The sequence below is a fragment of the Perognathus longimembris genome, chromosome 5 (assembly GCF_023159225.1).
Source record: "Perognathus longimembris pacificus isolate PPM17 chromosome 5, ASM2315922v1, whole genome shotgun sequence".
Classification (NCBI taxonomy): Eukaryota; Metazoa; Chordata; class Mammalia; order Rodentia; family Heteromyidae; genus Perognathus; species Perognathus longimembris.
In genome coordinates, this window is record NC_063165.1 from 63,497,673 (window position 1) to 63,510,618 (window position 12,946).

Below are 12,946 nucleotides of genomic sequence, written 5' to 3' on the forward strand. Positions count from 1 at the left end.
TAGATTCTGGTATGTTACAAAGATCTTGACAGTACACAAATCATCATCACTAATATTTATCTTGTACTTCCAATGGAAAAAGAACTCTAGACATGCCCAAATGAAACCTCTTCTGGAATTGAATAAAAAATGATCAACTAATTTTTACTTTATGTGCTTTTTTCCGATCATCACAAACTGCAAAACTTCTCAGTATTTGTATATGTAAGTGCACACAGCCATACTGTCTTATCTACTTATATACACATGTACATACATACTGAAACTCAGAGGCTCCTATGCGTATTACTACTGAGAGAAAGTCTGTCAGCTGTGGGATAACAGAATAAATATAATCTGACATCAACTTGGTTGTATGTCCCTTTTGATATACCCTAATTTTTTTTTTTACTTTCTTAAGGGTAATGCAATTCTTAATCAAGACCTGCTTAGTAAAGGAAGATAAAATTAAAATATCATTTGGGCAAGTTTAAAAATAGCTACTTCAATTTTTCTAGGTGGAATTCTTGTTGACCTTCAACATAAATTATAACTACTCAATTTTATGTGGTTTAAATTATGTAAAGAATAAAAAAACCCAGTATTGGTATGAGGTCTGTGTTTAAACATTCTGGATTTGGGCATTTCATTTCAAATTTGATACATAAACACATGGCTATTAAAAACACACATGAAATACAAGTAAATAGTTAATGCTTTTAAAACAGACAAAAATACTAAAATCAAAGTTATCTTGACAAATAATTTTATGTGAAGTCTCCATTTATGGATGAATATGATCATACAAACACAAGAAAATAACAACTATCATTTGTATAATCCTAAACATTTACAGAACACTTCATACATTACCTCATTGACTATACAGAATCTGAACTAAATATGCAACATTTGCTATAATAGCATCATGCAGATGTTTACTATAAAGGTACAGTACAAGTTTCTCAATTGTACATACAACTGTCTTCCAACCAAAATGGTAACTTTTATGAATTGCTTTGAAAGTTATCATATAAATTATGACTTATAAAGTAGAAATTACCTAAGAGAATTTTCTCTTAGAATTTAGGTTTGAATTAAGCATTAAAGTTTCTCTATCTGAAATGTATCATTAACATTACATTTTTTATGAGTTCCATGATTTTAATAGAAATCTGCTGACATTGTAATTATAGAGTATCTGTATCATCCTTACTATGACAAGTATACAATTATAATGTGAGGGATAAAGGTGACTGGGAAGTCAAAATACATCAGGCTACCTGGTACTTGCCCCAAATGCTGTCAATTATATCTGTCCACCCAGGTATTACAATAATTACTTAGGCTGCAGTTCTTGCCATTTCCATTCATTTGCCTAAGAAAAAAAAGTTCACATTGCTCTGTGGAAACTGTTTTTTCTTTTCAACTAGAGTTGAAAAATCCAGACAAAAGAAGTTTATTTTACAGAACTTTGTAAATATTGAGCAATATTTTACAAAATGGGTATAACAAATGAACTATTTCTCTTAGGAGACTAGAACTACTTCTTTTAGTTTTTCTCAGTTAAATTTCAAGAAAAATGGACCTCCTGAGATAAGTGGTCCCTGTGTTAGTCTGGTAAAGGCGGAGACTTCACAAAAGGCAGCATAACCAGGGAAGAGGCCCTAAATCAAAGCGCCACACTAACAAGGTTGAATCCTACTAGGTTGGGGAGCAAGCCTGTCCTTGTTTACCACAAAACAAACTGCAAGATCAATTTTAACTTCTTGGTCAGGTTTAAGAAAGAAGCTTTCTTAAAGAGGATTTAGAGATGATACATAAATACTTTAAGAACCACAATGGGTTACATTATTTTCCTTCAGTAATTATTTAGTTTTTCTTAGGAATCAAGTCTGTAATTCTGTTTGTTTTGTTTTTGTTACCAGTCCTGAAGTGTGGACTCAAGGCCTGAGCATTGTCCCTGGCTTCTTTTTGCTCAAGGCTAGCACTCTACCTCTTGAGCCACAGCGCCACTTCCGGCTTTTTTCTATATATGTGGTGCTGAGGAATAGAACCCAAGGCTTCATGTATACGAGGTAAGCACTTTACCACTAGGCCATATTCCCAGCCCCTAGTCTATAATTCTGATTACGCTTTTATGCACACCTATTTCTGTCTCTGCATAACCTCCTCACAAAAACATGTTTATTATAAGACAGCCCTTCTAAGGATAAAGTTATGTCATTATTTTGTGATGCTTGAATTGCTGCTTGATATTTTTATCCATTACAGAATAAAAAAACTTCAATAAAATTTGCCAGTTCGGATATGTAGTATCAACGACAAAGATTCTTTTTTTTTTTTTTTTGCCAGTCCTGGGCCTTGGACTCAGGGCCCGGGCACCGTCCTTGGGTTCTTTTGCTCAAGGCTAGCACTCTGCCACTTGAGCCACAGTGCCACTTCTGGCCATTTTCCATATATGTGGTGCTGGGGAATTGAACCCAGGGCTTCATGTATACGAGGCAAGCACTTTTGCCACTAGGCCATGTTCCCAGCCCCAACAAAGATTCTTTAAAATTGATTTTCCTCTCAGAATGCTAAGCATTTTTAGCATTAGGTGATTAACATAAATGAAGCCTCAGACAAGCAGGTTTCTCTGCATATGAAACAACAATAACAAAAAAGAATATGCAGTTTTACAAAGATAAACATACACAACTGAAGAAAACATAGACAAATTCCTAAAAATATGCAGACATTATTTCTTAGTCCACATATGCTTCTTTAAAATATAAACATACACTCCCAAGGCCAAGCAACAGCCACCATTATCCTTAACAACAACAATGTACTTTCAGTTACCTGAAAGGCTTTATTATAGTCTGAAGAGTTGATATTTGGGGGAGAGAGGCACAGGGCTTATTTTTTTACATATGGCACAATGGGGATAAGTCAAGTTCCCAACCAGGAGTTTTAAAATGCTCTTGTCTTGGATCAGTGTGGCTTCTTGGTGAGGTATTCTGGTGTTAGAGCTTAAAGCATTTCTCATTGTACCTATGAATAGTCACACAGCCATGATAGGACACTGGCCTGGGCATTGCAGCTACCCCTGTGATGATACTTGTTGCAGGATCGTAACAGAGGATGGTGTCTGTGGCTTCTCCATTTTCCCGTCTTCCACCCAGGATATATATTTTACCATTGCACACAGACATACCACAGTTTTCCTGTTTAACCAAATACACAAAGAAGAAATTAACTGTTGAAGATAAGAATTTGGTAACAAACTTAAAATTAAAATAGAGTTTTTAAAAGAGGAGACATAATACGTATACTAAAACATAATGTAATTTGGGCACAAGCTCCTTTTTGTTTGTTTTGTTTTTTACTAGTTCTGGGGCTTGAAATCAGGACCTGAGCACTGTCCCTGGCTTCTTTTTGCCCAAGGCTAGCACTCTATCACTTAAGAAAGTGCCACTTCCTGCATTTTCTGTATATGTGAAATTGAGGAATTGAACAGAAGCACTATACCAGTAAGCCACATTCCCAGCCTAAAATTATTATTATTACTTTGTTTTTGTTGCTGCTGGGACTTGAACTCAGGGCCTGGGGTCCGTCCCGGAGCTGTTTTGCTCAAGGCTAGCACTCTACCATTTTGAGCCACAGCTCTACTTCCAGCTTTTTGTGGTTAATTGGAGATTAAGAGTCTCATAGACTTTCCTGCCTGGGCTGCCTTTGAACTATGATAATCAGATCCCAGCCTCCTGAGTAGCTAGCTATGTTACAAGCATGAGCCACAGTGCCCAGCTTTGAAATGAACTATTCTTTAAAATATTCACCACTAAAAATAAAAGGCAGCTTAGATTAATTTTTTTTTTTTACTGGGGGTGTGGCTCAAGTGGTGTATGCCTGCTTAATAAGTCCAAGGTCCAGAATTCCAACACTAGCAACATCAAAAAACCTTCCGGGGCTGGAGATATGGCCTAGTGGCAAGAGTGCCTGCCTCATATACATGAGGCCCTGGGTTCGATTCCCCAGCACCACATATACAGAAAATGGCCAGAAGTGGCACTGTGGCTCAGGTGGCAGAGTGCTCGCCTTGCGCAAAAAGAAGCCAGGGACAGTGCTCAGGTCCAGAGTCCAAGCCCCAGGACTGGCAAAAAAAAAAAAAAAATAACCTTCTTCCCCCAATGTGGTACATATACACAATGGAATTTTATGCCTCTACCAGAAAGAATGACATTGCCCCATTCATAAAGAAATGGAAGGACTTGGAAAAAGTTATACTAAGTGAAGTGAGCTGGACTCAAAGAAACATGGACTCTATGGTCTCCCTCATAGGGAATAATTAGTACAGGTTTAGGCTAGTCACAGCAGAGGATCACAAGAGCCCAATAGCTATGCCCTTATGAACACAAAAGATGATGTTAAGTGAAATGAACTCCATGTTATGGGAACGAGTGTTATATCACTGTTGTAATTACAACATGCCATGTGAAACTGTAGCTTTTTTTTGTTGTTGATGATAATCCTCTTGTATCCCCTGCCTGTGGTTGTCCCCGTGCTATCACTGTATTTCATCTGAGTACCCTGGATACTGTATATACTGGTATTAGAACTAGGGAATGGAAAGGGAATATCAAAATCGAGAGACAAGGATAAAAAGACAAACAACTCCAAAAGCAATACTTACAAAACCATTTGGTGTAAACCAACTGAGCAACTCATGGGGGGAGAGGGGAAGGGGGGGAGGGGGGAAAAGAGGGAGGAGGTAAAAATTATACAAGAAATGTACCCACTGCCTTACGTAATACACCACTGTGACAATAAATAAATTATTCAGAAAAACCCTCCCCCCAAACTGTTTTTCTCAAATGTTATATAAGAAGGATAAAAGATTTTAGTCTGTACCCTAAAACTGAAGATCATATTATGTCCTTTCCATGAGTTATTCTGAATATATTACTAATTATTACTAAATATCTCAACATCAATAATTTTGAAAAAAGTGGTGCAATACTCAAATGCTGTTTATTGTCACTATTGTACCCATGTTTCTTGTATATAAGATTAATTTCAAATTATGTCTCTCAGGTACTTTACTTTTCATTTGTTTTACTTATTCAACAAGTATTTTCTGAGCACAAATAAATGCAAGATACATAATACAGGAGTTAGAATAAACAGTATCTGTAAGAAAGCTGCATTTTAGTATGGAAAATAAGATCAGTTCTGACCAAGATAACTTCATTTTTGTTGTAATGGTGGAGTGGTTCTTAAAATCAGTAGAATTACAAACAGAGAAGGCAAAAAAAAGCATTAAAAGTTAAAAAGAGCATGGACTAAGGCAAGAACTTGTGTGATCTGTTAAGAGAATACAGGACATACTTAACGTAATCAGGATAAAGTTCTAGAAAGCTGAGGATGACAAAGCAAAGTTCAGATAACAGATGGCCTAGAATGAAGGCTGGACTCCTGCCTTAAGTAGTAGAGTGCCTATTTATCAACTGCAAGGTTCTTACTTAGTTCAAATGTCAGTATCACCAAACAACACCTACCTGCAGCTAAAAAGAACAATGAAGTGGTAAAACTTTTAGATTTGGGGGCTGGGAATATGGCCTAGTGGCAAGAGTGCTTGCCTCGTATACATGAGGCCCTGGGTTTGATTCCTCAGCACCACATATAGAGAAAATGGCCAGAAGTGGCGCTGTGGCTCAAGTGGCAGAGTGCTAGCCTTGAGCAAAAAAGAAGCCAGGGACAGTGCTCAGGCCCTGAGTTCACGGCCTAGGACTGGCCAAAAAAAAAAAAACAACTTTTATTAGATTTGGTTCAGTAGGTTTCCAATCAAAGGAGAGACATAATTTAACTTGTTAAGTTTCTAGGTTTGGAGATAGAGAAAAAGTAGGGGTTGAAAAGGTAAGTTCTATTTTAAGTCTGACTTTTTGTGTGTATTGGTTCTTAACTGTGGGCCTGGGCACTGTCCTTGAGCTTCCTGAGTTAGAGCTCTACTTCTGGCTTTTTTTTTGGTAGTTTAATGGAGATTCTCACAGACTTTTCTGTCTTGGCTGGCTTCAGAACTGTGATGTCCAGATCTCAGCCTCCTCAGTAACCAGTATTACAAGAAATGTGGCTTTTAACTCTAAAATCTTCAACACCCATATTAAATAGGGAGGTGGACTCTGGAGGTAGGGGCACAGGAGACAGGCTCTGATGGAGAAACACTGTAAGGAGATACACTGTAAGTCCTCAGTAATAAGTAGCAGTTGAAAACATTCAGGAAGGGCTTGGGATATGGCCTAGTGGCAAGAGTGCTCGCCTCGTATACATGAAGCCCTCAGTTCGATTCCCCAGCACCACATATACAGAAAATGGCCAGAAGTGGCACTGTGGCTCAAGTGGCAGAGTGCTAGCCTTGAGCAAAAGGAAGCCAGGGACAGTGCTCAGGCCCTGAGTCCAAGGCCCAGGACTGGCCAAAAAAAAAAAAGAAAACATTCAGGAATAAAGTGGATTGAGTAGGGGGGAAAAAAAAAACAACAACTATGAAAGAGACTACAGAGAAGACCAGAACAACATAGCTGGGTGTCAATAAAGCCAGATGTCTAGCATTAGAAGTGGCATTTTGGCAGTAAGAAGGAAACCAAAGCCATAAATCCAGAGGTTAGGAAGACCTTTGGGAGGCATGACAGGGGTGGGTGTGTGGCGGGGGGGGGGGGGGGGGGAGTGTTGCTGTAGGTGAAGTGTAGATAAAAAGACTTTTATAACATGTCTTTTATAACAAAACCAACAAAATATCTAGACTCTAACCACAGAAACAACCAGTTTGAGAGCATGATTTTTCTTCTAAAGCATGAAACAGAAAGAGATAATCCCCGGGCTAGAACTCTGAAAAAGGTTAAGAGGGGAAAAAATAAACATTCTAAGTGTGATGGGTTCCTCACTATGGGATGGTAAAAAGTAAGTGATTTCCCAAAACAGTTCTTTGTAGTGGCAGAACACATGCCTGCTATGTACAAGGCCATGCATGGGTCTGTTTCCTAGCACAGAATAAAAACTTATAATCTTATGTAAATTGTGTAAACTAATGCTAGTTCCTTAGGAGTTTAAAAGACATATATCATAATGCTTTATGTGGAACTTCTAAGCTTATGAAATAATTCAAGTACACATGAAATATTTGAACAATGAAATTCCAGTGTATTAATAATGATTGTGTACTTGGTCCCTCTTAGATGAATTACTCTTTTAGACTGTTTAAGGCTATTACCTGTCGGCTGAATGTATTCTGTACATGCATCCAGTAATCTTCAACTGGATCATAGCAATATATTGCTTTGGTCAGTCCACCAGCAACATAGATCAGGTTGTTTAAGGAGACAGCAGTTATACATCTCTTGGCAATTGGAATAGCTGCACGAAGTAGCCAAGAATTGGTTTCTGGGTCATAAGATTGAACCTAATAACAGAAATGTTTGGTTAAATGTAAAAAAAAAAGTAAATTTACTTAATAAAAAGTCTACCAAGACATAGAAACATGATCAAGAATCAAATTTCATTAACTTTGAGAATTTATGAAAATTCTAAAATGAAATACAAATCTGTTACTATCAAGCAGGGGAAAGTAAAAAATGTGCATACAAATTGTTTCCAGGATGAACAGCCATCAGATCTGCCCTATGTATTTCTAATAAAATTAAATTCTTTAGTGTAAATTCTTTAGAAGTTGTTTTATGTAGGATAACTGTTTCAATCAGAATATAATCTCTTTACACTTTTAGGAGATCTTTTCTTCAGAAGATTAGTAAATCTCAATTTAGCATAACCTAAATTATTACAAATTCTGAGCTAAAGAACTATAAACAAGTAACATTTGATGATACTGCATTAAAGTTTAACTTAGGGAAGAAACTAATTGACAAAATTCAGTTAATATGGTTAAATCATTTAGGCTCTGGACACTTTTCTCCAGAATAAACATGTTTCCTGAGATTTTAGGAACTCAGTGGATTATAGCTATTTTGAGACAGCCTCTATTTACACAAGGGCTTTCTTTTTTGCTTTGTTCTAAAATTACTTTGAAAGTATGCAGAAAGTGGCCTAGTGGAAGCAGTAAAATTGAATATTGTGCTTTTTTTAAAAAAATTTTTTTTACATTTGCAGATTTTGGAAACATTTGCAAGTTCTCTGATTCAGAGGAATTTTTTTTTTTTTTTTTGCCAGTCCCTAGCCTTGGACTCAGGGCCTGAGCACTGTCCCTGGCTTCTTTTTGCTCAAGGCTAGCACTCTGCCACTTGAGCCACAGTGCCACTTCTGGCCATTTTCTGTATATGTGGTGCTGGGGAATCGAACCCAGGGCTTCATGTATAGGAGGCAAGCACTCTTGCCACTAGGCCATATTCCCAGGCCCCAAATACTGTGCTTTTTTTTTTTTTTTTTTTTACTAATTCACTTGCCAACGGTTTTGAGTGTGAATAACTTTTTTTTTTTTTTTTTTTTTTTTTTTTGGCCAGTCCTGGGCCTTGGACTCAGGGCCTGAGCACTGTCCCTGGTTTCTTTTTGCTCAAGGCTAGCACTCTGCCACTTGAGCCGCAGCGCCACTTCTGGCCATTTTCTGTATATGTGGTGCTGGGGAATCGAACTGAGGGCTTCATGTATAAGAGGCAAGCACTCTTGCCACTAGGCCACATCCCCTGCCCACGAGTGTGAATAACTTTTAGATATCACAGCAATAAAAATTTGAAACTGAAACTCATTTTAGAAAGGTTAAGTCACACTTGTTACAGGAAATTATTAAAAACTACTTTAGGGCCTGAATTTAGCAACTGAAAATTCATTGTTTTTTCCCCAAAGAAATAGGGCAGCAGATAACATTTAAATGGACCCTCATACTAAGTGCCCTAGCCACCTACTTGATAAACTGTTTTTCCCTTTCTGCACATACCATTGGTAATTTCTTCAAGAGAACATGACTTACCTTATCAGAACAAGTATTATCATCAGGTCCTCCACCAATCACAAACAATTTGCCTATACAGCTTGTCACTGCAGGAGAGCTCACTGCTTCCTTAAGGGGAGCAACTTCAGTCCATCGATTAGAGAAGGAGTCATAACACTCTACGCTGCTAAGTCTGTTTTGCCCATCATAGCCTCCAACAACATATACCTATATATAAAATATATGAAAAAAACCCTTAATTATCAAAAGTCTGAACTTTGACAAATTAGTTAAAAATTAAGAGGATCTATCTTTTGAAAGCCCTCGACAATTATAATCTTATGTAAAAATAAATGAAAATCCTAATTGCCCAAAGGCTAGATTTTGACCTAATTAAAAATTAAGGGATCTGCCCCTCTTTAAAAGCCCTTGGTAGCTACAACATATTTAACTCAGGATGTCTGAGCTTTAAAAAAAAATCAAATCCCTTATACTATTGTCATAGAGTCTTATATTTTTCCAAATAGCCTCCTTTCAATAAAATTATAATACCACAAACATATTGTATACTTATTTACCTTACTGTATGTATCTGTGCTTTGTACAGGAAAGACTAATTTTTTATTCTAAGGACAAATCTTCACCCTACCTGTGCAAGTGCTATTGAGAATTGCATGATTCAAAGATGATGAAATGTCTGAAGGATCATTAAATTGTGAGATCTTTTTTTTTTTTTTTTTTTTTTTTTTTTTTTTTTTTTTTTGGCCAGTCCTGGGCCTTGGACTCAGGGCCTGAGCACTGTCCCTGGCTTCTTCCCGCTCAAGGCTAGCACTCTGCCACTTGAGCCACAGCGCCGCTTCTGGCCGTTTTCTGTATATGTGGTGCTGGGGAATCGAACCTAGGGCCTCGTGTATCCGAGGCAGGCACTCTTGCCACTAGGCTATATCCCCAGCCCCAAATTGTGAGATCTTTGAAGGCAGAACCTATCTCATGTCTCTCACAGTATCTAGAAAAGTACCTGACACAACCAATTTTATAGTACACATAGCAAAGAGCTTTCACAACATTTTTGGCAAATAAAAAATTAGTAGTATCTTTTTATATGATAGGCCAGCCAGTAAAAAAAGACAATTATTAAGTGGCTTATAAGAGGAATAATCTATTAAGCATTATGGGACATATTACCAACTTTTTACTTAACAAAGCTCATCAGGTTAACACATTTTTGTTGTTGTTATTGTCGGTTGTAGGACTTGAACTCTGGGCCTAGGCACTGTCCCTGAGCTCTTCAGCTCAAAGGTAGTGCTCTACCACATGAGCCACAGGCGCTACTTCCAATATATGTCTTTTAATGAACAGTTCATCATCAACTCTTTACCACCATATATAATTCTCTTTTTTATGTCTTATACTTGGGATTGAACTAAAGCACTTGAGCCTAAATACCAAGCAAGCCTTCTACCACTTGGGTCACATCACTAGTACTATTTTTTTGCCAGTCCTGGGGCTTGAATTCAGGGCCTGAGCACTGTTCCTGAGCTTCTTTTGCTCAAGGTTAGCACTCTACCACTTGAGCCACAGTGCTACTTTGGTCTTTTCTGTTTATGTGGTACTGAGGAATTGAACCCAGGTCTTCATGCATACTAGGCAAGCACTCTACCACTAAGCCATATTCCCAGCTTGTATTTTTTTTTTTTAAGTCTGCTTTTGAGATAGGATTTTACTAACTTTTCCGGAACTGGCTTCAAACAGGTGATTATTCTGCCAGTGCCCCCTGGGTAGATCAGATTACAGGCATGAACCACCACACCATGTGTTCCCCTCTTTCCCTTCCCCCTCCTCCCCGCCCCAATTCTGGAGCTTGAACTCAGGGTTTGGGCACTGTCCTTGAATTCTTCTGCTTAAGGCTAGTGATCTACCACTTAAGCCACAGCCTCACTTCTTGCCTTTTGGTGGTTAGTTGGAAGTAAGAGTTTCACAGACCTTCCTGCTTTGGCTGCTTTTGAACCTATTCCTAGATTTCAGCCTCTTGAATAGCCAGGATTACAGGTGTGAGCCACATGCATCCAGCTCTTTATAATTTTTATTAGTATATATTATTTGACAATGGGGTTTCATTATGACATTTTCATGTATGCACGCAACATTCCCCTATTAAATTTCTCTCCCCTCCTCCTTTCTTAAGTTTTAATATCTTTCACTGCTTTATTTTCATATATGTATATATAAAGTACTTCAACCCTATTACTCTGATTCACTTTTCTTTCCTCTATCTGCTGGCACCCACTGTCCAACAGAACCTATTTTACTCTCCTTTCATTTTTTTTTTTTAGTGTTTACTAACCATATCAAAAGGTTTGGTCATAGTATTTCACACATACATATACTATATTTTAATCAGATTAACTCACTCTACTTCTATTTTTCCTAAACTCATCCCTATTGTTCAATGTCTTTCAGTAAGTTTCCTTACGCCAACTTCATGTGTTGTGTTTAGTTATTATTTACTTTGCATCATTCTTTCCTTCTCCTGTGTCCTCTCCTCCACCCCCAGACAGTTCCAGATACAACCATGCTCTGTGTGTGAGTGTACATGTATGTTTGGCTATGTAGGTGTAAGTCTAGGAATACATATACTGTTTTAGATCTGATCTGGTTTTCTAATAACTGTGAAGTACTTCTGAAACTTCTACAGCATCTCACTTTTGCTTCCTTTTTCCAGGCCACCACCCTTCCTCAGGGTCCACATCACTTCCTCTCAAATACCCTTCACTCATGTGCTCTCTAAACCAGAGATCAATGCCTAAGTGTCGAGGTCAAGCTTCACCTTCTGTTGACATATGCATATGATTTACCTTTCTGTGCTTCTCTGTTTCCACAGTAGACAATGTCATTTCTATCGCACATTTCTCACACTAGTTACAAATTATCTATTGGTGAATTTGTGCACCCAATGCTATGCAATGCAACTTACAAAAGGCCATGTAAAGCAGGCATTGATGGCTCTTACCTGTAATCCTAGCTACTTACATGATTGAGATTTGAGGATCAAGGTTTGAAGCCAGACTGGGCAGGAAAGTCTGTGAGACTCTCTTCACTAATTACCAAAAAGCTAAAAGTGTAGTAGTGGCTCAAGTGGCAGAACACCAACCTTGAGCAAAAAACTAAGGGACAGCACCCAGGCCTTGAGTTTAAGCCCCAATTCAGACACAACCACACACAAAACAAAGTTGCAAAAATTCTAGTTGTTTTGTGTGTCACTAGTGAGTATCCAGTTGACTTGGTCAATTTTGAATATTAAGTACCAAAACTACACATAATGTAATGGGTAGAGATAAACCACTAGTTTTAGAAAATATTTTATTGGTGCTGGGAATATGGCCTTGAGCGCTTGCCTCGTATACCTGAAGCCCTGGGTTTGATTCCCCAGCCCCACATATATAGAAAATGGCCAGAAGTGGTGCTGTGGCTCAAGTGGCAGAGTGCTAGCCTTGAGCAAAAAGAAGCCAAGGACAGTGCTCAGGCCCTGAGTCCAAGGCCCAGGACTGGCAAAAAAAAAAAAAAGAAAAAGAAAATATTTTATTTTCAGTATATTTATCTCAAGGTCACTGTTTCACTAGCCTTGTCAAAAGCTACAGCAAACTACATCAGGATCTTTAGGAATTCAATAGATTTTAATCTGTTTGGAAGGGCGCGAATATTTCCTAATATAAAAGTTTTAAGAAACCTTTATGGGGAGATAGATGAAGGAAGACTGGATCAGGGACTGGGTGGGAAAGAGTCCAGGTAACCATTTCTGATTCAATTAGAGAGGTTCTGGGGTTTTATTGGTGGTTCAGGGTCTCATTGTAGGGCTTAAGAGGCAGCAATCTTTTTAGAAAGCTGCATTAGGGGAGCAACTGAAGACAGATGTATAATGGTATCCTGTCTTCACATAATCTTGTCATTAGTTTAAAGGAGTTTGAAGTATATGATAGAGAAGTAGTGTCAGGAAGACACTACTTGGTACAACTGAGGTATACTTAGATGTTTAATACATTGGGCTATTATATT

General features: G+C 38.0%; 1 protein-coding gene across 3 annotated transcripts in view; it reads right to left on the minus strand.

The window, feature by feature from the left end:
• Nucleotides 1-2,502: 2,502 nt before the first annotated feature.
• Nucleotides 2,503-12,946, minus strand: part of Klhl24 (kelch like family member 24) — a 51,078-nt gene continuing 40,634 nt past the window's right edge. For all 3 annotated transcript variants that reach the window (XM_048347030.1, XM_048347028.1, XM_048347027.1), the window contains 3 exons: nucleotides 8,933-9,121; nucleotides 7,226-7,414; nucleotides 2,503-3,188 (listed from right to left, as the gene is read on the minus strand). In XM_048347030.1, the coding sequence (XP_048202987.1) occupies nucleotides 2,988-3,188; nucleotides 7,226-7,414; nucleotides 8,933-9,121 (579 nt within the window). In that variant the 3' untranslated portion in view covers nucleotides 2,503-2,987. The remainder of the gene's footprint in view (nucleotides 3,189-7,225; nucleotides 7,415-8,932; nucleotides 9,122-12,946) is intronic.